At 40.4% G+C, this 27563-nt stretch overlaps 1 protein-coding gene across 3 annotated transcripts; it reads left to right on the forward strand.

Annotated features, from left to right (window-relative positions):
- Positions 1-1342: 1342 nt before the first annotated feature.
- Positions 1343-25967, forward strand: tspan17 (tetraspanin 17). Of its 3 annotated transcripts, XR_004552937.1 has the most exons (9): positions 1343-1923; positions 11788-11838; positions 19404-19550; positions 20344-20514; positions 21009-21134; positions 22429-22476; positions 24030-24146; positions 24375-25275; positions 25677-25967. XR_004552937.1 is itself a non-coding variant. In XM_034092907.1 (8 exons), the coding sequence occupies exons 1-8, from the start codon at positions 1837-1839 to the stop codon at positions 24438-24440; spliced, it is 813 nt and encodes a 270-aa protein (XP_033948798.1). In that variant the 5' UTR covers positions 1343-1836; the 3' UTR covers positions 24441-25967. The 3 variants fall into 3 exon arrangements, 2 of the variants coding, with proteins under 2 accessions (XP_033948798.1, XP_071060751.1); XM_034092907.1 differs by having other exon boundaries at positions 24375-25967; XM_071204650.1 differs by lacking the exon at positions 1343-1923 and adding an exon at positions 2857-3165 and having other exon boundaries at positions 24375-25967.
- The last annotated feature ends 1596 nt before the right edge of the window (positions 25968-27563 follow it).

Genomic DNA, 27563 nt, shown 5'->3' on the forward strand with positions numbered 1-27563 from the left:
AGCTAGTGGACATTGTTTCACCACTCAAGTCAAACTACAGATGTGACTGAATTTGACTTAACAATGAATGTGTTTATCTTTTCTGAATGTTTTTATTAATTAGTTTTATCAATTGTTCAATGAATTTTACTGGAAAATGAAATTGCTTATCTCTACTGAATGTTTCATGAATGAACATTAATGAGTTTTATGGATGAATTGTTTAATGAATTGTTTTGAATATGTTTCAAGCTATCCATTGTTATTCACATTTCCGTTTATGTCCATGTTATGATGTGACATGATGTTATGATGGCTATTAGCCAATACACATTTTTAAATAGCACTGTTGGTTTTGATGTTCAGAATATAACCTTAGAGAGTAGAGATGAAATAATAAAGATTTTGTACAAAACTTGGCATATTTTGTAATGGTGTCCATCGGTGTGACAGAATGTCCTGTGGTGCGACAAAAAGAAAAGTAAAGAAAATAGTCATTTTGGTTCTCAAATGCCTGAGAAAAGTGTTGAATAGAAGAAGAGTAATAGCATCACTATGGATATGTAAAGATAGTTTTTAGTTCAATCAGGTTTCATACTTATTATAATGAAAATAACCCAAACTTTTATGAAAAGTCCCTATGTGTAGATCATTTAGTAGGGCAATAACATGATTATAAATTTAAAATGATTACTATGGTTGTAGGGGAATATTTAAAACAAGTTGATAATGGTTGAGCATATATTTCTTCTCTATCTGACAATCTCTGAATTAAATATTATTATTAAACATAATGTCACACCAGGAGACAATTATTAGGACTTCCGCACAGAAAAGTTCATATTATATCAAATAATTAAGGAAATAGATTGGGTCTCACAAAGTTTTGAGTTATTCACATATTAAGTCATTCAGTGATATGTAATTTGAGTAACATTTCAGAAAAAAATATAATTTTACTTTTGCTTTCAGTCCACGTCAACTACCCACTGGCAATACACTTATGTGAAAGTTAAGTTAGTTTACCTTCCTACACTCTCTTTTATTTACCATACAAAGAGGAACAGGCTACATATTCTTAAATATAACTATTGGGATGGGGAATTTAACAACGTGGTCTGTATATCATGTAGTCAAAACTGCTGAACATACATTTTTCAACAAAAGCTAACCTTTGCAATCCCTGCCGCTGCTACACAAGTGCACCTATTAACCTAACATATATCTGTTTTCTTTGGTTTGCTCAATTTCGGCGTATACAATTAGATATATTGTTGGTATAGCTGCCTATGCTGTTCACCCAGTAAAGTGAAAACCTGTATTGAGACAGTAGATGCCGCTCTTGAGGTGAAAAGGACGAACGCCAGCGCAGTGGTTTCCTCGTTTGACAGCAGGGGCTTGTTTTACTGCACAAAACAATAAGGATGAAGATTTCAAGGGACGATGCGACAACAGAGATAATCGAGGAGGCGTTTAGCTGAAAGGCCAGCAGCGTTATCTCCATTTCCCGGTGTGATTTACGCTACGAAAGTAACGCCAGGCAACTTGAATATCGACTGTCCCTGCATTTGTTGTTATTAGCTGCTAATGCTAACCATAGAAGTTGCGAGCTAGCTGGGCTAGCAAGCTAATTGCTAAAGCGAGGAAAAGATAATTAGCCTCCTATGTTTGATTTACTTATCGCTGTCCGGGACGAGTAATCTCGGCGTCGTGTAGCCTACTGTAGCTGATGGAGCCAGCTAACCTTGGCTTCAGTAGTTCAAGAACTGAAGCTTTGGTTAAGCTTTTAAAGTACCAGCCATAGTAGTTAACGTCATCTAGTTAGCTTGCCAGTTAGCCACCACTATACTTGGAAGAATGAATAGAAAACACCATCATTATAAAGGGGCAGAAGTCAGCTGCTGCGTGAAATACTTCTTATTTGGATTCAACATTTTATTCTGGGTAAGTAAATACACTTTTTAAATCGTTTTTCCTGTCGGTGCCACAAGCAACAAATAACGCTAATGTTGCTAACTTAAAGTCTCATTAAGTACTTGGGTAAGTTAGCTTTACGTTAGCACCTTTTAGAGTTAGCCAACTTGGATTTAGATTAATCCTTAAGTTTTAGTTTCACGATCTTTTAAGTTACTTGAAAAGTATTAAATGAGTTCTTGCTCATGCCATGTGTTGTTGTTGTTGTTAAGCTTTGTATAGTAACTCATTGTATACGTATAACAGATTAGCTTGTTTACTTTACTGTCCTACAGGAAGTCACTAATTACTTACTAGTGTAGGATAGTAGTTATATGTGCTAGAGGTCTTTAGAGCATTATTGACATGACCTTTTAAAATGTTATTTTTGTCAACTTTTTTAGCAGACGTCCATTTATTTATTTAGACGTCACTTTTTGGTCAGCTGCATCTTTTACCCTTCATAAAACTCATATACTAATATTGTGGCTAAATCACTGATGTACATATATTAACATTTAATTGGCTAACTACAATAGTAAAGGGACCACTATTAATGATTTGATTGTCTGTAAGAGTTGGTGGCTGGTGGAGATACAAACTAACTTAAACAAAAGCTGGACTAATGTTAGTTTCTCTCCCAGCTCTGACTTGGCTGTAAAGATGGTACCATTGTGTTTGAGTTTGAGAAATTACATGTGTCTGTATTGTTCGATCAGTGGCACATCTCCTTCACAATGTCCTCTCTCCATATGTATCCCTTCTAAGTCTGAAAAGTTCTTCTGTTCAGTCTCTTTCACCCCACCCTCTTTGCCCGTCTGCATTGCGTCTGTGTGGCTGGTGTATAATAATGTCTATGGGTGAAGGAATGGCGTGTCTGTGACCCACAGGGTCTTCCCACACATTGTTGGAGCTGGAGGAAAAAGCCACACAGGCGTGAATACCATCCAGCCCTCCTCTTTTCAAGCACCCCTTTTCACTCCCTCCATTACTATAGTGCCCGGGCTCTGTGGGATAGCATTGTTTCTCTCACTCACACACCCACAAACACACAAAGAGGGCTGGTGATAACAAAGACTTGGGGGGGAGGACAGGGTGTGATTCTGTGTTTTCTCCCTTCCATATGCTTGTTCTGACGGACTCGACAGGCACATGGGATCCACATGCAACTGGATATCTTCCTTTTCCTCCTTCGTCACCACCTCTTCATTGCTCAACACTCCCCTTCAAGATGTAGGAGTTTCACAAACTGCTACTTTATCTCTGTCTTTTTCTTCTGAAACTGAGGTGCTATGAACTGACAAACATGCCTCAGACTGGAGCAATGCACATAATAATTTTACAATTGGCCTCACAAATGAAAAGTGCTCTGTAATTCAATCTTCCAGGAAATATTGAGTCATAGGGCCATAGTGTTGTCTGACTCATATTGTGTTTCGCATAACTATCCCCTTAACTGTATTGACACTCAGGCCAAGCCAACAGTCCTATGTCTGAGCTGCAACAAGTTCCAGCTCGCTAGCTGTTTCCGTTAATAATCGCTAGAAGATGTTCTCCCCTTGTCTGTGCGCTGCTAAACACGATTTGACAGACAAGCTAGTGCATTGCCGAAATAGAGAGAGATGGGTTTTATTCTCTCCAAATCAACCCATTTGTCTTTCCTATAGTGATCTTGTCAGGCTTGAAAATGCTGTCTAAATTGAGACAGAATGCTTGTGAGACCTTACATATTGTGAACAAAACAGAGTGGTAAAACCTAGTTTGGATTCTTCCATCGCTCATGCTCGCTGTTGACAGCCAGACATTTTCACCCAACAACATACCTTCTCACATCCTCACAAAAGACACAATCCTCACAAACATCCCCTTGATTAATCATATTTTCTGCCTGAGCTGTTTTTAGAAGCTCTATTTGCTGTAATTAAGGGCTTGTTACCAACTGGCTGAGTTGGTTGAAGGCAGGCTGTGTGTTATTATAAGTGCGACTGTCCACATTAGGGGATACATGCAGAATGGGCTACATTCAGGTGGACAGCTCAATGCACATAATGAAGTAAACAACAGTTCATGTTTTCACATGTATCAGTGCATTGGAAGAAAGCCTTGTATTGCATGCTTTTGTCTGCGTGTATAGTAGGACAAGAATAATTTGTTATCTAAGCATTTAGTCAATTGACAAAATAATTGGAAAAAAGTGGAGCTGATTGCAGCTTCTCCAATAAAAAAGGGGTTATCGGAATATAAATTGTACTTTTTAGACTGATTATCAGACAAAACAAAAACGTGTAATATGTCATCTTGGGCTCTGGAAAATTCAAATAAGACAGAGACTTTAATCAACAGGTTGGTCAATAATTAGACCCTCCAGAAAAACGCGATTCTGCGATCGCAGAATTTACCGCATAATCAGCAAAATGGCGCAGATTTTTAAAAGGACGCATATTTATCAAAAGGCCGCACAATCCCCGCATTTTTCCACACAAAGTTAAGAGAAAAAAAAGTGAACTCGTCTTGACGTGAAGTGATGATGATGATGATGGGACGTCATCAGCTCGCGCATTACAGAAGGTAAACAACACCGTAGAGTGAACGTGTGGAGCTCACACGAGAGAGAAAACACCAAGATGAAAACATCTAATCCATTTCATTTATCGACGAACATTTCTGCTAAAGACCGGGCAAAGCAGTTCCCCGATGTCTTGCACGAAAGTGGGGGGAAACTATTCTGCACCCCGTGCAACTGTGTGTTGGAGCCATACAGTCTATGGTTAGAGCATAAGAGAAAATCGACGGTGACGACCCACTTATTCAAACATTCGAAAATGCTTTCTGCTGCTGCGGACAAGAAAGCCAAACAACTCTCGTTCACCGAGGCATCAACCTCCAAAATCCTTTCGAGGGCTACAAAAAACGAGGTGAGAAGCCTACAAGATTGATGCTGGTCAGATAACGAAGTAAATGAAAACTGTGTGTGTGTGGTGTGTGTGTGTGGTGTGTGTGTGTGTGTGTGTGTGTGTGTGTGTGTGTTGGTGTGTGTGTGTGTGTGTGTGTGTGTGTGGTGTGTGTGTGTGTGTGTGTGTGTGTGTGTGTGTGTGTGTGTGTGTGTGTGTGTGTGTGTGTGTGTGTGTGTGTGTGTGTGTGTGTGTGTGTGTGTGTGTGTGTGTGTGGTTGTGTGTGTGTGTGTGTGTGTGTGTGTGTTGTGTGTGTGTGTGTGTGTGTGGTGTGTGTGTGTGTGTGTGTGTGTAAGAGTGTAAGAGAGAGAGTGTGATTTAAAATAGCCCAATTGCTTTTACAATAAATAAACATTGAATGTGTTTAATTGTATAGTAAAGGGGTTTAACGTTAGTGGCAGGTCGTGTGTGAGAGAGAATAAATAAATAAGACATCCCAATATAATTTTTTTCCGCATATTTAGCATATTTCACAACTTCCCGCAATTTCACCGCATAAAATCACATAAAACCCCGCATGTTTGATCGCATAATCAAGGATTTTAGCCCGTGTTTTTCTGGAGGGTCTAAATAATACAAGTAATAGTTGCACTATAGTGTTCAGCCATGGCTTTAAATGTGTATCAAAACAAAACAAAATTGTTCCTCTCCTCTAGTCTTATGTCTGAGGACGAATGCTAATTTTTTCTGTTTTGTAATATTTGCCATTTTCCACAGATAAAATCAGATGTGGACAGGAAGGCAACGTTCACTCACAAGGGTTTTTTCTTTTCTGATTCATTTTTATTTCTGATGTCATACTCCATGTCAAATGTTTATATCTAATTTAGGTCAACACAATATCTAACTAGGTGGGGCTATCTCTAGAGTCTATTCCACTTAGATATCATTTGGCTCTGAAACCTGTTTTATTTAAAAGCTGTTGTAATTAATCAGGCACATGTTAATTGATTTTTCAGTGTCAAGTGTTGTGAAGTTTGTAATTCATAATGTCTGAAAGTGATTTCTTCCTGTGAAATCGGAAGAGCTTCTCATTTATCCAGTGCGCTGGCAGTGACGCTGATATCATATCATTAAGAATGGCTGCGTTCACACGGCCAGCCGCATTAGATATTCAGCTTTTTAGAGTCAGCGAAAGGGCAGTCACACTTGAGTAAGTCTATACCCTGTATTTGTGTGTGTCCAGGCAGCGTGGAGCTTGGTGTGTCTGCTAGTTAGTTGAGGTTAATGGGATCAGCTGGCTCAGGGAGCATCTTGTCAAGTGGTGATAATCTCTATTTCCACACGGAGAGGAAACCCTCACACTGGGGGACACACATTGCAGGGGTACTTGATAACAATTAAAAATAAACTTGAAAGGTCTGATTTTAACAAACAAAGCGCATACAGGGACATCTAGTTCCAGACTTTGTGTATTTGCTCAGGGATATAAGCACATAGATTAGGTTAAATGTTCAAACATTGTACAGAAGAAAGAAAAAAAGTATCTTGTTAGAGCCGTTGTGATTAAAGAAACTTTCAAACACCTTGTTTACGAATAAACAAAGCAAGAATAAGAATGTGCTATCTTGGTTTTATTGCTTAATGGATAAAAGGGGATTAATGTGGATCTCTATGTTTAGCATCTATATTTTAAATGCTTTGTTTTTTATCTTCTTCTGGCTAAAAATCACTGATTATCAGGAGGTTATTTTACTCTTAGGGAAGCATTGACAGAGTTTTCGCAGATAGTGTGCTTCAATGCCACCAACTGACCTGAATATGACTGGCTGCTCGGCCTGTGGGAAAAGTTAGATAAAAGAAAACACAGCGAGCACTGCACAAAGGCATGTTCAGTTCCAATGTACTCATTCAGTCAATTTCACTTCAGTCCAAACCATATTTTCCCATGAGGAATGTTTTGCTGCAGATAGGTCTTTAAAATAGGAACATAATACGGGTACAAAATGTGTGAGGCTTATATAGTGACAGACACTGCCTAGAGATACTTTGAGGTAACAGTTGGATTTCTTGCTTAAATTGGCTACATGTTAGTTTAATTTTAAGTATGACTCACCTGGCTGACCTATCCAAAAGGAGACTCAATGATTATCCATTTTATAAATAAAGACAATCGAGCTCAAATAACTAGTTGGGAAAGAAATTGAGACATAGTTGAAGAAATAGAAATCCAAAATGACAGGGCCTTAGGTTTGGACACCTTCATAGCTGTCTCACTTAAAGCTGCCTTCAAGACCACCTCAATTAATCTGGGACACGGGGGAAATGCAACATGACATGCATTATAATACTATTGAATATAAATATTACTTACAATATAAATTAAATGGAATATTGCATGGTACACTGTATGTCAAATCACAGTGAGTATTTCTGTGCTGTTTTTCTTCAACATGCAGCTCTGGTATCACCAAAAATGTCATTCCAAATTACGGGATGGACACTTTTTGAAGCATTTGAAGGCAGCACCAAATTATAATAATAATCCCAGTCATGTGCAATCTGTTCCTAAGTATTTCTGGTTAATTATAAACATTTTAAATGTCTCCTAAGTGAAGCAGTGGTATAATTTTAAACTTGTTTAAGAAGGAAATTAAGTCCTTATGTGTGCCAGATATCACCCAACCGTGTTTCATCAACTCTTCCTGGTGCACTGTTGAGGACAAAGTAGTGCAAATAATACAGGAAGAACCATTAAATGGTTGGCAGGCATTTACTAGAAAAGCTCCTCCCTTTACAACATACACAATTATATATATTTACTGTGAACTGAACTTAACTTCCCTCAGTCAAAGTTGTCTTCCCCTTTTGAATGCTGAAATAAGCAACATTGATGCTACATTTTTTGTGGGAGTGCTACAGTTCCTTATTTTAGCATTTATATCCGATGTAGGGAATGATAATGTTTATGCACTTCCCTTAACAGTCATGTTGGCTGATAACTGCACAGGGTGATAACAATTCAAGCTTCATTGAGGGCAAAGTTCTAAAGTTGCTCCTTCTATGAAACTTTGGTTTTGGGCTTTGTGCCTCATTTGAAAGTAAAGCGAAGGTTCAGTTTATCCTTCAGGTTCTCTCAAGGACAAACCTTTGCGGTCTGCCTATTTTTTCTGGAATACTAAGTAGTTTGGTAGGATGGGTTTTGGAGCGCACAGTTGTTGTTTAACAATGGTGGGCAAGGATTGTTGCAATGACATCCAGACGCTATTTAGTTTTCATTTGAAAATGAGGTGCGGGTGCTGCTTTATATTTTCATATAATGGTGGAATTATGTAACTGTTGTTTTGAATGTAAATCACAGTGTTCTAGAAGCTATATTCATAGCATATGTAAATAATATCCCACTTTGAATTTTCACTAAATTACCTATATTATCTAAAGAACAATTCCATATCATTACACTTTAGATACCTTTGTGTAACAGTAGCTTCCATGCTGTAAGGTAAGAGTTGTTTTCTCTGTCTCAGTCTTTAATCTAGGTGGATTACCTAGTCGGACGCTAATTGGTTTAATACTCCCACTGACTGTCTGTCTAATCTCTTCTACCTGATCTCCAGGAGTTTACACTCTTCCTGCATGTCTCTTTCCAGTTAAATCCACCACACCCTTTACTAAAACCCCACAGTATGTGAATGCCCTGCGGCAAGTCTTGTTAAGTGTGCTGATGGATTGCCATGAGTTTACTTGCTTCCCGATTTAATCAGTTTCCCAACAATATGATTTAATCCAATTTCACTGGAGCTATTATATTTCAGACTTTGCCATTACGGTGTTCCTTAGTTAAGTTAATTACCGTCACAAATCTCTTAGGAATGTCAATTTGGCTGGAGCTAAGCAGTTAATTTGACAATAACGTTATATGTGTAAAGCCCCACTACCAAGACATGGGTGATTTTTACTGAATTGCTGTCTGATTAGTGAGTACTATGTACAAAATGGAATTCCTTTGACCTTTAGGTTTTCCAGCTATGAAAGTCTGTCGTCATATTTTATGATGCCGTCACTCTTAAAGAGATGAAAAAAATAGTTGATCAGATTAAATGAAAAGTTGGTATTTTTCAGGTCACTTTTCTTTTAGGACTTTAACTCATCAGTTGGTCCTTTTTTCTGTGGCAACTGGGAGATTATACCGTTTTCTTCACGCAGTAAAAAAACTGCATTATAAAAGATCTTGTGATTTTTGGAAATTATGATCATCTGTTTCCAGTAAATGTTGACTTTTGGAGTTATTTGAAATGTTTAGAGCAGAAACAATAGTTCTAGGAACAGTATAATACAAATGTTATGAGCCTAAGGCCACGTTTACACGGAGACGGAATGGGTTGTATCCGCTACAGTTTTCTATCGTTCACACAAGGCCGTAACGGAACCGCTGAAACGGAGCCCTCAAACAAGGTGGATAAATCTGCGGACGGAACGCTCTTGGGGGGCCAAACAGCTCTGTGTGTACACTAGGGGTGTAACGGTACACGTACCCGTACCGAAATTATTCGGTACGGGCCCTTCGGTTCGGTACACGTGTGTACCGAAGTGTACCGAACTAATATAACGTTAAACGTAAAAAATTGAGAACGTGAACAACTTCTTGGAAGTAATCTCAGGTGCTGCGTCGCAGCATTCAGAGTAATTTCCTCACATTGGGCTCATCGCGTCATAGAGCGAGCAAGTCATTTCATTGGATGAGAGGGCATGCTATGAGAGCTGGTCAGAGGGATGCGTTCAAATTTAGTCAGTAATTTGAGGAACTGTCGAAAATTAATGGCGAACGCAGATAAAGTTGAGCTCGAAAATCCTCCAGCATCATTGAAGTCTCCGGTTTGGGAACATTTTGGTTTCGCAGTTACGAACAAGGATAACGGACAAAGACAGGTGGACCAAACCAAAGCTGTTTGTCGGCATTGTTCAACTAACATTGGTTACGCGGCTGGCAATACATCAAACTTGCACACTCTTGAAAAGGCATCACCCGAACATCAATATCACCGGTACCAAAAGACTGAAGTGCAAACCCAACTCCCGCTAGCATTTGAGCCTCCACCACTCGCAAAAACTTCAGACCGAGCCAAAGCTATTACAAACGACAAATATCCTTATGTTGCCATGTTAGCAAAGCGCTACCTGGCTGTATCTGCTACCTCTGTCCCTAGCGAGAGGGTTTTCTCCACAGCAGGAGACATTGCTAGTGCCAGCAGATCTGCCCTTTCAGCAGCCATGTGGACAAGTTCATTTTTCTTTAAACAACATGAAAATACAATGACAAGCAAGTCCTAATGTCAAACTGGCTGCTTAGGTACTAGTACAGTTCAGTTCAAATACAGATAATTTCAGTTCATCGAAATGCTGCACCTTAATGTTCATTTGATTATATATTTTTTTTATTTGAGTGAATATTCACAGTTTAATAATAATTAAAAACCCAAAACGAATAGTTTATGTTTTGTGAGTACTTGTACAGTAAATTTAAAATATAGATTATTTCAGTTCATCGAAATGCTGCACCTTAATGTTTATTTTATTATATTTTGTATTTATTTGAGTGAATACATTATTCACAGTTTAATAATAATAAAAAAATATATATGTTTTGTTTTGTGAAAACGTCTAGCTCGGGAGCCAGGCTCAGAGTTAGTGGCAGCGGGTGAGGTGCACCCGCCTTTTACAGCAGGAGCACAAGCTCTCCTCGGGGAGGGAGAAAAAGAGAAACGGAGGCCGCCAAAACAGCCAGAGCTCGGCCTCTCCCCACCTCTGCTGCTCACCCCGCGTCATCTACAGCTCCTCTACCACAACCATCAGCAACAAGTGGACATGGAGAACTACATGAACTACAAGCTGCTAAATCCACCGCGGAGAATAAACAGAAAGGCAACCATGCCCGGGAGGTGCCATGGTTGCCTGGTTGCCCTTCTGTTTATTATCCGCGGTGGCGCCACTTACAGGCCCGGCATATGTACTACAGCGTCTCCAGCGGGTCGAGCGGTCTCGTTTGGATGGACACGTTTATTGAGCCGATTCCGTGTGGACGGAAGACTTTTTCTTATATCGAATTCTGTTCGTTTTAGTTTTTGTCTCCGCGTAAACGGAGCTTAATCTTTGTCTGCAAATGTGCAGTAATACTGTCCGACAGAATCAAAAGACATGAAATAATGTCAGCTAATGTCAATGTTATGAAATAGGGCTTTGAACGATTCTGTACATATTCCTATAATCCTTGTACTGTTCTTTTTCTTTCAAAAAGTAGTAAGTTGGCTATCTCAAGCCACAACCCCAGTGCTTTTTGAAGATCTCTTTCTTTTTGGCATCTTTTAAACTGTGAGCCCTACATTCATGCTTCACTGGGACAGGAGGCTAATGCCGAAGGGATTTCCAAAGGATATCAGATCCTCCAGCCTATTAAGCAGAGCAGTGCAATGACTCTAACCTGCAATAACCTGCAGAGTTAGTGATTTACCCTTTCCACGGCAAGTTAAGGAATCTACTCAGCTGTCCGTTTTGCTTCAAGGCTCTAAAAGCCATTTGTTTCAATTGAACGCACTATTATCTGCTCGTTTTACAAAATACTAGTTATTGTCACTGAGAGATTTGTCTGTGCTCTTATCACTTGATGTGATGTGGGTGAGGCTATTGGAAAAAGGTGATGTCATGGATAACTGTGGATCAATCGCAGTTGAGTTTAACAACAGAAAGTTGTTGGTTTGTTTGAGTTTGTTGCATTGGAGACATCACTGTGATCAAACCACACCGACAGTCCTGATTCTGTTCATTTGTCAAGAAAGGCATTTTTTATTAATTTCATTAACTTGATCTAACCTGATCCTTATTTAGTGTCAAATATTGATTTTCTTCATTACTCGGCTGTTGCGTTCCACCCTACAGTGAAGTCTCTTCTGTGTGCTTTATTTTACAGTTACTAGGAGCCACATTCTTGGCTGTTGGCCTGTGGGCATGGGCGGAGAAGGTGAGTTCAAACCATAGGTTCAAACACACAAACACACACTGTTGAAATACATGATTGCCTCAACAGCATAGTTCAAATTCTTCTCCACATTCCGGCAGAAATAAGCTGGAAGTAAAATTTGCACGAACATTTAGATAGAAATAGGGCTTAAGAGAGACGTGGCGTGGAAAATAAGGGCAATGTTCCTGTAATGCTTTGTAGCACTAAAAAGCATATTACCGGAAAGAAGTCCTGGTAAACAAGTCAGTGTTGTCTCAGGCAATAAATTATGTTGCTGCGTCTGACTGTTTCCAAATTTCCAAACTCCTTTGACTTATATTCACCAAGATTACAAACATTTTTCCTGTTTATTTCTTCAGTATACCAACTACAAAAGCCAGGTGCTACAATTAACCTCTCATGTGCAGTGGATCATGACCACATTTAAAACTCCCTCCAATTGAGTTAACAGTCAATTTGTTCATTAATTAGCTAGAAATTGTACCGGTCTGTTCAGTAAATGCAGTGGAAGCGTGTACTGATTAGAAACGTCTGGTCGTGATCGTGAACTCCGTACAAATAGGCCTGCATCGGAGTACCTTGGTGGAAGAGCGTGAATAATTTAAAGGGATTAGGCCCAATGATGAATAGCGGGTACTGGAAAGGCACAGTGGTGGTGAGTTTGGGTCTCAGTGACTAAGACCCCGTTTACACGGGAGCTCAAACGGACCGAATTCATTATCAAAAAAGTCTTCCGTTTACACCATAGACTGTATATATAAATGGACGTAACATGACGTCACCCATAGGATTCTGCAGAGTTGCCGAGAAGCCCTTAGTAGACGGAGTCGGTCACTAACGGCTCGACTGTGACGTCAGAGTTCAACTACCGCCTGCTCCAATTCAGGGCAAAGAGGCGGAGCCGAGGAGGGACCTCCTGCCACCGAGCTGGAAGTTCCAGAGCTACCTGAAGCTACCAAGCTAAGCTAACATGCTCCCCATCTGCACGCTGCCATCGCATTTTACGTTTCTAAGGTAAGCGAACATGAAACTATTCGGCAAAACTATAAATAATAATCCAAGTTATTGAGTTTTTAGCATAATACTTCAGAATCTTAAAATCCCTTCACGTTTGTATGCAATTGTGCTAAATTCAACTCTGGAATCAAGAAAATATTAATGTTTGCATGACATTAGTTATTTATATTTTGATATCACTTAATTATACGTTTAATATATTTAAGTCAAGCTAATGTACATGTGATGATAGCTAGTTAGTGCTCTTACCTGTGAGGCCTCCTCCAAACAGCATAATAACCAGACTGTATCATTAAAACTAAGTACCAGTTCTAGATCCTTGACTTTAGACAAACAATTCAAAAGACAACATGTATTTAAAGACCGATCTTTATTTGAATGTGCCTCTTAACCTGAGATATTAGTTATACAGTAATAGTATTGACAATCTAAAAAAACTGAGCAACTTAACTTTATATTTCTTATTGTCTAAAGCATTTATTATTTTCATTTTCCCCCTCTCATATTCAGTGTGGACGGATTGAGACGGCATGGTGTCAAGAGAGCTGCTGAGACTTCAGGGAGAAACCTCCGTGTGATGGACGTCCTGTCTGTTGGTTTGGAGAGGACTGAGGGTCTTTCATCTGCGAGGAGGACCAGGCCTGATGGAGGAGCCCATGCTGGGCATAGCTGATGCCACCTGCACAGGCCTAGTCTGTCACTTTATTTGACTAAATGTGTTCACTTATACATTTAATAGGTTTACACCTTCTGTCCATATGTGCTTTTTATTTAAAACATTTGATTACTTTTTGGTTCACATTTCAATAAATTGTATTTGTATTTTCACTCCTTTTGTCCATTATTCTTTCTGAAAATGTTAGATTACACATTCACATCTGACTGAAGATTGGCCCCATTTATTTGTGACGTTGCAAACTCTGCGGTACAAGGCACAAGCAATGTGAAGCTCATAAAGTGAGGCAAATAGAAATAATCAGCGGATGGAGTGTAGATGTGGAAATAGCTGCATTCGATCAGCTGACTGTGTTTTCACAATAAAAGTAGTTTCTTAGTGAATGTCCTGTACTGGTCTTAAAATCTCATAACATCAGCATTTAATGTTCCTCTTGGATGTTCTTCTTGACCCTCAGAGAAGGAGAAGATGTTGTGTCTTTCAGGCATGTCCTAACAAAAATGACAGGAAACATAACACATATTATTGCAGAACAAGTGTTATTTATGAAGGTGGTGTGTTTGTGTGTTTAGGGGCTGTAGATATAATTATTTTGTAATTGTAATGTTTGTCTTTGTAGCTCAGTTGAAATAAAAAAACAATCAGATTATGAATGAACAGTATGAAGCTCATCAACATTGTAATATGTTATTTTCAAAATAATATTTAACTGTTATCAAAACGTAGTGCAACTGTAGAAGCTTGCTCTGTTGTCTCACTGAAAGAATAACTTTTACCACGTTTTTTTCAGACAATATTGAGAGATAAATAGTAGCAGACAGTTCTCACTGTGTTAAATATCTTTGCCTTCAATGCATTAAATTAGAAAGCTGACAAAGTCATATTGCTAAATATCTAAATGTAACTTTTTGTATGGAAAAACCCCTCAACTTAACTGATGTGTAGGTGATCAAGTATTTAGTATTGTTTATTGGAATGTATATCAGTGTATTCAAGTCAATACTTCATTTATTTAAACCAATATATTTCTTGATTCTTTGTACAGTATGAAAAGAGTCTTTGTACCTGTGCTGAAGTTCACTGCTGTGAGGAGTCCAGTTCTGTCTCTCACTCTCTGGTCCAGCCTGTCACCTGGACACCTTAAACAAACAGATATATATGTAAAGTACCATGTGTACAAACAATATAACTGATTATCTTCTGTTGAACATGTTGGATTGTGTATTGTCCGAGTCAGGGTCCTTTTGATTTTACTGTAACTTTGTAAGTTGTGTTACCAATGCTTACTGTTTATTTGATACCAATTTCGTAATGCAATTAATAAAAACAATAAGGTTTGGGTTTGTTTTTCAGATGACTGTGACGTTAACGTGTAAGCTCAATAATGAACTCCAGCTCAACCAACCATATTGTAATATCTAAGTAATCATCTTGAAATAGGACATTAATAATTGTAATATACACATCTTATTGTGAGGTTAATTTCACATACACTACTTCAGTGGTTCTCAAAGTGGGGGGCGCAGAGGCATGCCAGGGGGGGTGCGAGAGACCAGGGGCCTATACTGCAAACCTGGTTCAACCTAACCTGGATATGTTTGAGTTAGCCGGTTGGCTTAATCCAAAACATACGCGCTCTCGCTAAACTGTACTACGACGCTGGTTATCAAGTGGATCGCTCAAGCCAGCCGTGTCCTATCTAGTTAGGTGCGCGTTCACATGAAAGGGGTGGTATTTGGAGCATTCGACCAATCACAAACATGGAGAAGCGCACTGACAGCGCAGCGTCATACTTCCTGAATGAAAAGTGAACTTTAATACTAGTCAAAAATGAAGAAGTTAAACTTTAAACATCCATGACTTAAACACTTTATCCAGGATAAAAGCCACATAGCTGCACCTGCAAGGTGAATACAGCTGGTAAAAGAAAAAGTGTTTGAATGCGTACATTAACAGGTTTATGATATCACTGCCCCGTCTAAAACACGATCTGACTTCAATTACATTTGTCTCGAGTGTTTCGTCAACTTATGTGTTGCTTAAAATAATACTTCTGCATACAGTATGTGACACTGTGAGTGTTGCACGGCCAGATACGGCTCAGCTGACTCAGATAAGGAGAGATATGATACATTATGAAGTGATATGCCGCGGACTGTACTTAATGTACTCTGATCCGGTTACTTATGTTGTGGCCGATATTTAAGTAAGCTTTCTTAACGCTAATGTTATAATAGTCAGATTGCTCTGAAGATGGGAGGTGATATTCTATTAATGTTCACGTTCACACAGTCGGTGATTTTTGCCGGCCGTCTTTCCTGCGACGGCAGTTTTTCTGTATTTCCTTTCTCCTGTAATATGACTTGATCGCTTTAAACTCCACACACTGAGCTCTGATTGGTCAGCAGGCGGTGCTTTCACTGAGTTGAGCTCTTAGCCTGCAACCTAACCTGGTCCCGACCAGGTTAGCTGCTTAGCATATATTACCATGGAGATCTAGCTTGCTAAAAAGAGAACTAGCTTCGTAGGACCGGAAAGCCGGAGTTTTCCCTGAATTTAGCCGGCTAAGCAAAAATCCTGCTTCGCAGTATACCCCCCAGGAGGAAAAATGGTTATAAAAATAAATAAATAAAAAAGACTAACGTTAAAGAACGTGTGGAACGAGCCATTTTGTGTGCGTGAGAGAGAGAGCGTACCCGGAGATCGTTGTTGTCAGCTTCTGGTGCTAGCGAGCTACGCTAACGGATATAAGGAGATGTTTCATCAACAAAGTGGAGGAGAGTCCTCTCCTGTGAGACTGAGAGACTCGGTGAGCTAAAGGACTCTCTCAGTGTTATCTCAGTGGGTCTCAAACGTTTTGGTCACCATTAATGTAAACAATTATTTCCGAGGCATACATTTATATGATCATTATAGTTATAAAAAAATAAGAGAATAAAGGAAAAACAGGTATGAAATACTATATGACAGTAAAACACGAATAAAGACCGTAAAACAAGAATAAAGTTTAAAAGGGTGATTTGTAAAATATCCATAAAGAAAAAGTAAATCTGTTTACAGTTATGTTTCAAATGGGTGTTGTGAGAGGTATCCATAGATCTCTTCATGTTGCTCTCAAAGTGCACCAGATTGATGCATTTAACTTCAATATTTAAAAATAAATTTTCCCGGGGGAGCTTGCCCCCGGACCCCCCTATGTGAGGTCCACACACCACCTATAAAAATAGCACTTGACCCCTGCTTACACCTATATGCCATGAGCTGATTATCAAGCCTTCATTGTAACAGTTGTGGGAACACTGTGTATATGCGTGGGGATTGATTGTTGCAGTAAAACATTCCACTGTAGCGACCGGTACATTAATGGGAAACCCTAAATGTTTGAGCACCCTCTATGAAACGTCAAGCTACCCCACAGCACCCCCAAAATAAATCTCTGGCGCCGCCACTGAGCCTGACTATTTGTGTTGGGGTGCCTGACAGAAAAAAGAGAACCACTGCACTACCACGACATTAGCTTGTCTACATACTTGAGCATAGCCAATTTAAATTAACCTTAGCGATGCATACAGTTCCTACATAATAAAATATCTCTCTAAGTTACAAGGATGACCTTATTTTATCAACCTCAAACAGAAGCCGTTTGTTCAACAGTATTATCCCACTTAACGCTTAACACTTGTCTATTTCGTTTTAACCTTTATATATATATAGTCTATAATTTTAACATGGAGGCTATGATTAGCATAGTTAGCACCAATGTAGCTACCACTCACTTACACCCTAACCCAAGCCTTAACATTCATTACGTAGCTGATTCAAATCATAAACACATCAATAAGTACTCAAATTTCACTTACCGCAAAACCGCATTCATGCACCGTCTGTTTTACCGTAGAGCGAGTCAAAATAGTCCGATATATAAGCATGAAGAACAAACAACCACGGCCGGCTTCAAGTTGTGTTCCGTAGCTAGCTTCACGGAGCAGCTAGCAGAGAGACAAGAAGCTAACAGCAGCAGTCACTTGACAGATCTGTCACTGTAATATATGCAAAAACCTAATATAAATAAAAGGGTCGCGTTAGAAAACAATTCACTCACAGATTCATAATCATGAAGGTGGAATCTAACTATATCCATAATAATATTTATTGCATCCAGGGGTAGAAACATGTTTTTTTCTGCTGTAAAATTGGGCATTTTAACATGGGGGTCTATGGAAATTGCTCCTTTCTGCAGTCATCGCCTATCGGCCAATATATGTACTGCAGTTGGTGGCACTTCCGTATTGGCGTCTCGGCTTTTCCCCAGAGTTTGACGCTTGGTTTACACGCATTCGATTCGGATCATTTAACGTGTCCGTTCACACGAAACCACTGGAAATGCTGTAGTACATATGCCGGGCCTGTAAGTTGCGCTGTACTTCCGCACGAGACCGCTCGTAAGTGCTGGAGAAGCTATAGTACATATGCCGGGCCTGTAAGTGGCGCTGTACTTCTGCCACAAAATACCCCCAAAGCAGCGAAGAAGACCCCCGAGCATGGTTGCCATGGTTGCCCTTCTGTTTATGTCCTGCGGTAGATTTAGCAACATGTAGTTCATGTAATTCTCCATGTCCACTTGTTGCTGATGGTTGTGGTAGAGGAGCTGTAGATTTTGCACTAACATCTGTAGCATGGTCGAGCTGTAGATTTTGCACTAACATCTGTAGCATGGTCAGTAGCAGTAGCACTGACAGTAGCTACTGACCATGCTACAGCAGTGAGCAGCAGAGGTGGGGCTATGGCTTCATCGTTATCAGGAAATGATCGTATAGGGCGTACACACTGAGCCGTTTGGCCCCCCAGAGCATTCCGTTTGCAGATCTATCCACCTTGGGACCCGTTATCATTTGCGGGGTCCGTTTCCGCGGTTCCGTTACGGCCTCGTGTGAACGAACGGGCTATACACGAGAGAAAAGTAGCAGATACAACCCGTTTTGTTCTCGTGTAAACACCGCCTAAGACTGTCCCTTAGCTCAGTGCAGTGGAGCTTACTATAAGCAGAATGAGATTTCAGCTTCTTGGGCTTTAACTTCAAGAGTTTGACATGTGCACTGTATGTGACAAGCAAACAGGATATCAGAGTAGAGAGCAGGCGCCTGCAGAGGCCCACATATATATCCTTCAAGATTGGAAAGAGATATATGAAGAGGTGGTGAGAGATCATGCATGAACCAGAAGACAAGTTATGTATGAACAAGCATTTTTTGCACCTCCTTCTAATGTGCTACCCTGGAACATTGACTCAGCGTACCATGAACCCGCTGTTTGGTGGCTGTTTGTGAAATGTGTCAATGCGAGGGATGATGCAGACCAAGAACTGACAGGAAAACATGTCGGAAACACTGTGGCCTGGGGGCTGTGCAGCAGGATATGCAGAGAGGAAGGACCAATGTCTGTTAGTGAATGTTTGCTGACGGCTGTGGACTGTGTCTCTCCTGATAAAAGTAATTTTTCCCATAGGTCTGACCGAGATCTGCCAGAGAGGGAAATTGTGTTGTGGTTAAATTGATTACATTGGAAAGCTGTTATTGTGTTTGGAAAGCAACACACTTTGTAGATACCGTTCTAATCAAATAACAGTATTGCCTTTTTATTAGATTTTTCCGCGCGGCTCCTGCATCTCTGAACAGTGCAACACCAGTTTGCCTCGTGGTTGTGTCATTACATTCTCACTACTTGATATCACAATCTCTTCTCAAGGTTAACTGTGGTTTGTCTGGATATGACTTCAGTGTGGACCTTGTAAAAGAGATAGTAAGGTTTGATTTCGGAAGTATTATTGTCAGAGTTCTAACCTATCTTTTTATCCTTTTATCTTTTGCCTCAGGGCGTGCTGGCCAATCTGTCATCCATCACAGACCTCGGGGGCTTCGACCCGGTGTGGCTCTTCATTGTCGTAGGAGGGGTCATGTTCGTCCTGGGCTTTGCCGGCTGCATCGGAGCGCTCCGAGAGAACACCACCCTGCTTAAATTCGTAAGCCAGCGCCCGACTTTCTGAGCACAGACACCAACTCAAGCACTTCACACCCCCTTAGTCTGCAGTTCACACCAGAGCCGAGGCTGTCTCTGCAGCAGGTGTCACGTTGACTCACCCGAGCCAAATGCTATGGGTGGTTGCATGTCACAAATATGTGTTAGCGCTTCACACAACCAACTCCTGTTTAATTCGAAATTAATGATCCATGCTATATAATCCACCTAGACATTTTCATGGTGTTGCGTAATGTTTTTCATCATCATTGCTTCTGATCTGTGAAACAAAGAATAATTATTCTAAAGCCCAAAGCCATGATGGTACCATTTTGGGAGGCTTGTTTGTGTTCAACTGTATTGATAACCGCATGTGACTGACAGAGACAAACTTGCCTTGTTGCTGGCTGCAAGAGTAGCTATTAACTCCAGCCGATGTCCATTAGCAGCAGTAAGTCAGGCGTCTGAGAGAGGAGCTAATGTGGCTTTTGTGCATTTATCATTAGCCCCGTCTCCTGCTACATTTACTGTAAAGGGATGATATAACGGCACTTCTGGGACTGCAGTATTTGTTGCTATAACCTCAGTCGGCAAACAGGACAGGCCCTAGAACCAGACCCAGGACTTTTCATCAGACCTGTTGTCCTTTTAATTATTTTACAGCAAATGCTAGAAATAATGTGATTTAATGTTTTGATCTTTAAGAAAACAGGATCTCTCTGTGGGGCGCCCAGAGTCCCTGATTGAAGTGACAGATTTATTATTTTCTGCTTGTGTGTTTCATTTGTGTGCGTCAGTTTTCTGTGTTCCTGGGTTTGATCTTCTTCTTGGAGCTGACAGCGGGGATCCTTGCCTTCGTCTTTAAAGACTGGATCAAAGACCAGCTCAACTTTTTCATCAACAACAATGTAAAGGCCTACCGTGATGACATCGACTTGCAGAATCTTATTGACTTTGCCCAGGAATATGTGAGTACACACCTACTGACTGAAAATGATTTGTAACAGAATTTCCACATCAAAATTCCTTTTAACAGCTCAGCTGGAAAAATCCACTCCCTTCTTTAGAAATTATGTTTCATACAAGTTTCAAAGCTTATCTTGAATCAGCTCAGTAGTGAGCAGGGAGGAGACACACACTACAAATGTTCAGCAAATCTCATGATTAATGTGACTGTATTCCTCTCAAATGATTATTCAATTATATGAGCAAGACAGTTTAGATAATAGACTCCCATGTGAAATCACTGGGCTCTGTTATGACGCACAGTTAAGGCGATTTAGATTGGCTGTTGTCCCTCCATTTGTGTCTCACTATCTGTTGTTGCTTCCCGCCACAGTAAGCTGGCTACCCACCCAGGCTGACTTGAGCCCAGATATAAAGAGCTGTTTCAAGATCAGAGAAAATATACCTGTCTGTTAACCGGAGGTAGCCGCTTAATCTCTGCCTGTTATTTCTGCAGTGGTCCTGCTGTGGAGCTCACGGGCCCGACGACTGGAACCTGAACATCTACTTCAACTGCACAGAGCCGAACCCCAGCAGGGAGCGCTGTGGAGTCCCCTTCTCCTGCTGTGTCAAAGACCCTGCAGTGAGTCATCCCGCCATAAAGTGCATGATTAATCCATAATGGGCATTTTTTTGCTGCTTTCTAAAATGACATTATTTTGGGGCTTTTCAGACAAATAACAAGTCCAATATGTAGCAAATCCTGCAGCCATTTGATTTCAAGCCATCGTTTACCCTTGGTTTATCAATAACGTAGAGTTGTTCTTTAAAGCCCGCGTCACACTGTCCCGAAATCGACAACAGATGGACACACGAATATGGAATTGTGAATTCCGCACAAAGATAGCCCCAAACTTGGCCAACAGCCAAGCAACAGCCGATGCCTACAGAAGGCCACACGTTGGCACCCGAACCACACACGAAAATATGATCGTACACTTTACTGATGATTTAGAATGTATCCAGACTCAACGTAAGAGCTTGTGCCTCTTCTGGGGGTGCTAATATTTAAACATACACTTTATTCTTTACTTTCTCTGTCTTTATATGTCATATTTATATGTCCGTCATGTTTACATAGCAACAACAACTTCCTGTCAACAGCGTAAACTCGCCTTCAAAATAAAAGCATCTAAATAAAACAGGAAGTTAACCTAAATTACAATTAAGACATACAACTGCAACGCAAGTAACAAAAACAATGTAATATCCTTTTCAGTTTCACAGAACACAAATTGGGTTATTTACATAATATGTTTACATGATTTTGTTGTGCAATAAATGCAATCTCGATGTCATCGTACTATAATACGATGGCTACACTACGTCATTGCGAGGGCTTCACGTAGTCGTGTTGCCTTCCTAAGGCAATCGGGCAGCTTCTTGTTTCCTTTGTATTGTCTTCGTGAGGCGAAAAATGCCCGATGGCACCGATGATCACACGAAGTAAAAACGAAGATGACACGATTTGACAAGATGCCCTCAAGATGGCCTTACGAAGGGCAAAATGGACACACGAATTAAACACGAAAATGAACCTTCGCAAGGTCCTTCAGCAATTTGTTGGCATGCCAAAGATTTTGCCACCGCTCACGAAGTTGCTGCCGGAGCCTGAGAAACTCCACCGGCGGTCATACGATGGCTTAAGATGCCCTCACGAATGGCCCGATGTTGTTACGATCACAGCCGAATTTGAACATTTCCTTTATCGTGTGTCCATCTGGTGTCAATTTCGGGACAGTGTGACGCGGGCTTAAAGGAAGGTAGTTCTTAATGTAATTCTGCTTTTGTCCTTCAGACTTAAAGTGAGCATTAATAACACTAGTGTGACCAGTAGTTGAAATAAAGATGACGTTTACATTTTTGTGTTCTTACAGGAGGATGTCATCAACACGCAGTGTGGTTACGATGTTCGGCTTAAATTGGTTTGTACACTCTCTTACCATTATATTCTAGTTACAACTCTTCCAGTCTTATCTGGACCCAGCTTTCAAAATTAATAATCATAGTATATTTAAACATGTTAATGAAATGATAGCAGCTAAACCTTCGACAGTTCTGTGAATGTAGAGTGGGGTATGATTGGCAGGCAGTGTGTGATTTCTGCTTAAAATGACTCGAAGCTGCTGAATGGAATTACTCCTGAGGGCGAGTTGATTGACAAGCTGCAATCCTGTTTGATTGAAAGGGTCTGAGCATCTGTAGAGGGTGGAGTGGTAATCCGCTTCATTTGTATTGTAACAACATTCAGTGGAACAAATAAAAATAAGATTTCTCAACATTTAGACCTCACGTTTATTGATTAAAATATGTTTTTTCTTTGTTCTTAATGCACACAGAAAAAGTAACCCCAGAAGCAGTTGGCCAACAGAGCAGACAGAGTGTGTGTACAGGGTTAAGTCACACACAGGCTCCCCTTCGTGCTTCTTGCCTTAATAACAGATTGTTCTTCTAACGGGGATAATTAGGCTCCAGTTATAGCCTTGAGAGCAGCCTTACTACACTCTGTAATTGGCGACTCAGTGGGTTATGCCAGTCCATTCCCTTTTCCTCTGTGTGTGGGTGTGGTGGTTACAACTCGCTGCACTGCAGTCAGGGAGATTGCTGTTGCTAGGCGCACTGCAATACAGTGAACCACCTGCCACTGAGTTGGTATGAATTAATTTTCTCTGCATGCTCTTCTGCCAACGCCCTGGCCTTTGACATTTTGCTGGAACTATCAGTGATGTGCAGCAAGTTCCTGTGTTGCCTGTTGTGTGGAGAGCAGGCTGAGGAAGAGCAGGAGACATGGGGAGGACTGGGGAAAAAAGCAGAGGGCTGAAATAGCTTCAGAGGAAGTTCACAGCCAGAATAACATCATGTTTCCTGCTTTTTTTATTGGCTGCCAAAGGGCTCCCTTTGCCTCCCATTGGTTGAAAGATAGCTTTCAGGTTTTGCAGGAGGACAAAGGGTTTGCCGGGTTGACTTGTGTTAGAGAGTAACAAAGAGAGTATTGTATAGAGTCCTGTTCACATCCATTCTTACCCCCCTGTTTAGAGTCTTTGCGGCTCTAAATAACACCTTTGTATGTCCCATCTCTGGACAGAAGATGTACATCATCATGTGAAAACACAAGCAGACATCTGTCCGGTAACAGGAAGCAGCTTCTGCCTGTTTACTCAGTCCTGACAGGGGCACTCCCAGAAGCTGAATACACGGCCTTGATATTCTCCATGATGTGAACACACTGACATGTTCTAATCTCAGAGTGACTATCTATCTCTCCTCATGCCATCCTCAGCGGGGAAAGAGACAGTGGGCAAAATGCTATCTGTCTGTTTGCTTTGTCCATCATGAGTCATAGTTCAGAGTTGGTTTTTTAAACCATGACAACAGCCAGTGTCCTCTCTAAGAGCTGATCATTGTTAATGTGGTTTTACGAAACAATTGATTTACTCCTCCTATGAATTTACTTGTCTGTTTGTTCTGTTTTTTAAAGGAGCTGGACCGGCAGAAATATATCTATACCAAGGGCTGTGTGGGACAGTTTGAGAAGTGGCTTCAGGACAACCTGATTATTGTAGCTGGAATCTTTGTTGGTGTTGCACTTTTACAGGTAAGAAGTCCATGTTTGATTAAAGGGAACCTGCATTTAAAATAAAGTGTGTTCCGAAAACTAAAATGTTTGGCTGTGATTTTGTATTGTGACTGCCATCTAGTGCTGACGGCAGGCACTATTAAGCAAACCACTGCAATACAGCATTATTTTTTCTTTCTAAACAACATCCTGTATTCTGATCAAATTTGATCTAATGTCGTGACACCTGTGTGTTTTCCTCTTCAGATCTTTGGTATCTGCCTTGCTCAAAACCTGGTGAGCGATGTGAAAGCTGTCAAAGCCAACTGGTGACATGAGAGGTGAAGTGAGGGAGGTCCGCCCCTCACCCCCAGCCAGGTCAACACCGCACACAATAAGGACGCCGAGAACCTTCAACTCTGTCTACTTTGCCTTTGAGCTAAGCAGCACCCACGCACTCTCACACTAAACGTGCAAACACAAAGAGTTTACTCCCTGTTTATCAGAGACACTTGAATGGGGTGATGAACATCCCACACAAACCAAACAGTCAACACTTTGTTTACCACTCTGCTGGGATTTTAACCCAAATATACAGAAGACTGTCCTGCCTACTTATAGTTAGATTCTTACTTTTTTTTATGTTTCTTCTCATTTTGTTCTTTGGACAAGTGTATTTATGGGGCGCAGTTGCACACGGACCCCTTTTCAACTGGGAGTTTGGAAGCCATGGATAAAGCAAACAAAAACACAGGAAAAGGGACAATAGGTCTCCATTTTATGGTCAAGCGACATTGTCACCGAGCCTCAGTGAGGGGCTGAACACCTCATTCTACAAACAGCCTGTTTTAAACGTGCTTGTCACCACTTCCTGCTCTGGGGAATCATGGGCGACTGGCCGACCGTCAAAACAAACGCACGGATTCCCCTGTGTGTCGTTTTTTCTCTCCATCATGACCTTTTATGACCACTGAAAAAACTCTGAACACTGGCCGGTCAAGTCTGCAACTTCAAATATTTTCAGGAGACTTCAATTCTAACTCAAAATGTAAAGAAAATTGCCATTAATTTCCAGTGATATATTTGTCTCTTTCCTATTCTCTTAAATGGAATTTCTGCACCACCCCCACAATACCTCAGGTCCGAAAACATGTGCTTTCTGCCACTGGTAAGAAAGCATATTTATTTGTTTCCATCCATGTCTGTTGAATTGAGAAGACTAACTTAATGCAGAACACTGACAGTTCCTCGAAAGTCACCATGTTTGCCCTGCAGTGATTGTATTATCTGTAGATTTACTGAAGGATGTTGTATTGTATTACATGAAATGGCCTGGTGTGGTTATGATGGTGGAACTATGCTATACAGGGAAAGGGTTTACAGATAGTGGAGATTGTTGTTATCTCTGAGCATCCCTCAGGCACATGGGATTGCTGGTTTGGGGCCTTTTTTACTTGGCTTACGTCACCGCATATGTCTTATATTTTGTCCTCTGCATTATGAAATAAGAATATTTGTCTTTTTTAAAGATGTCTTTTTATTAATCCTTTATATTCTATCTTTTCATAGATTTTTCTGGGTTCATTATTTGACTTCACCAGGCACCTGCTTTACCTCTGAACCATCAGTAAACTGCAAAAAAGCTTTTGGAGACCAAAATGAAATGATACCGCCACAAGCTAAATGCATATGATTTTGTCTGGCTACATATTGTGATTATATTAGGAATGCCATAATAACAAGTAGCATTTATAGATAGCCCAAATGTGAATTTATTGTCCCTTTTTATGTGGGAAGTGCCAGTTGAAATGCAAAGTCAAACAAATATTAAAAAAGTTACAGAACCGATGTTATCTTTAATTCAATGTTGTGTCTTTTGTTTGGACTGGTTTTTAAATAGAATAGTAAAACCATGCTGTGAGCTTTTTATATTAGCTACAGCCTCAATATAACATGAATGCTGCTTTAACCTTGCCTAGATAATTGATATGTAGTACAACAACCATGCTAACAAGAATTTTCACATGATGGCATTGAATATTTTGCCATTATTTCCAGACTGAGGCAATATTGAAGTTAATTTTTGAACACTTTGTTCTCAGCTTGTGTTGCTGTTCATTATAAGAAAAAGCAGATTATTAAAGGTGGGGTAGGTAAGAATGGAGAAACCAGCTCGAGTGCGCTAGAATTTGAAAGTACGCAGCTGAAAAAAAATCTGCCCCTTCCTTCAGACTTCCTTACAGAGCCCCTCCTCCAACACACATGAACGCGCACGAGATAAGTTTGTGCACAGATGGAAGGCTGACAGGCAGTTAGGTCATCCAGTTACTTTAGCCGGGCCGGCTCAGATGATTGGTCATGCTTTTTACAGCGCCACGGCTTCCACAGATGACATTTTTGTATGTATTTATTGTCAAAGCATTTAATGTATTCATTGCTATCAGGATGTTAAGAGCATTCCATGGAATATAACAAAAAGTGTTTCTGAAGTGAATTACCTACCCCACCTTTAAGTTGCCCTCACAGCTTTTCATCTTCGTCCATGATCCTTGCAGAATGTAGTTTCTGATATGACTTGATTTTTGTACATTTCTTTCTACATTTAACAGTTGTCATTCAGTCACGTAGCACAGGCATGATTTGGGTGGGTTTCACTGGACCACACACAGCCGCATATACAGACTGGCTGCCAAAAGAAACATGATGAATCGTGATGCATGTAAGGTGAAATGTGAGTCACGTTAATATTATTTGAACAGCACACCAACTCTATTCCCTGAGTGTGTGTAGAATAGCGGCACCTTCTGATCACCTGCTTTGCTTACATGAGGCATGTTGCTTTCGCCCACACGCTCCCTCTTCAAAACTTTATCTGATCTGACTTCGCCTGTCATTTTGATGTATTTTTACACGTAGGGCTCCTTTGGAAAAAAAAAAAAACAGCCACTCAAGTCAAAACAACAACCATAGCATAGATCCAGAATAGCACACTGCATCTGTTCTGAACTGAATTAATGACTTCTCTCAGTTAAAATGGATGACTATTCGTTGGAGAGGCTCATTCATTTCAGCGCTGTAGGTGTAATTCAGTGAGTAAGAGCCTCCAGCAATCTGAGAGAACACACATTATTTTCCCCCGTCAGATCTGATGTAGAAACATGTGAAATTCCCACCTAAAGTTGCCACGTTCGCCTGATGTGCCGGGATTTATTTCTGATTCAAAAAAATTGTGTGGGCCTCTTTGATTTCACGAAGCGTTGTAAATCAATCTGTCCCACTGGAGTCGAGCAGATCAGGATGAAAACAGTGTTTATTTTCCCTCCACACCTTTCTAGTTTAATCTTTTTGAGAAGTGGCTTGAAACTAATAATGTGTCATTAGTTAATTCAAAAACTTTGAAGTATTTTTTCCTAAATCACCCTTAATTGGAAGTGCTTTCTCAGGGTCTCAAGCGCC

Source organism: Pseudochaenichthys georgianus, chromosome 10 (assembly GCF_902827115.2).
Source record: "Pseudochaenichthys georgianus chromosome 10, fPseGeo1.2, whole genome shotgun sequence".
NCBI lineage: Eukaryota > Metazoa > Chordata > Actinopteri > Perciformes > Channichthyidae > Pseudochaenichthys > Pseudochaenichthys georgianus.

Coding starts and splice junctions, on each gene's coding strand:
- tspan17 (XM_034092907.1), top strand. CDS start 1,837: ATGAATAGAAAACACCATCATTATAAAGGGGCAGAAGTCAGCTGCTGC. Junction 1,924..11,787: donor GATTCAACATTTTATTCTGG/GTAAGTAAATAC, acceptor TTTATTTTACAG/TTACTAGGAGCCACATTCTT. Junction 20,515..21,008: donor TTGACTTTGCCCAGGAATAT/GTGAGTACACAC, acceptor TTATTTCTGCAG/TGGTCCTGCTGTGGAGCTCA.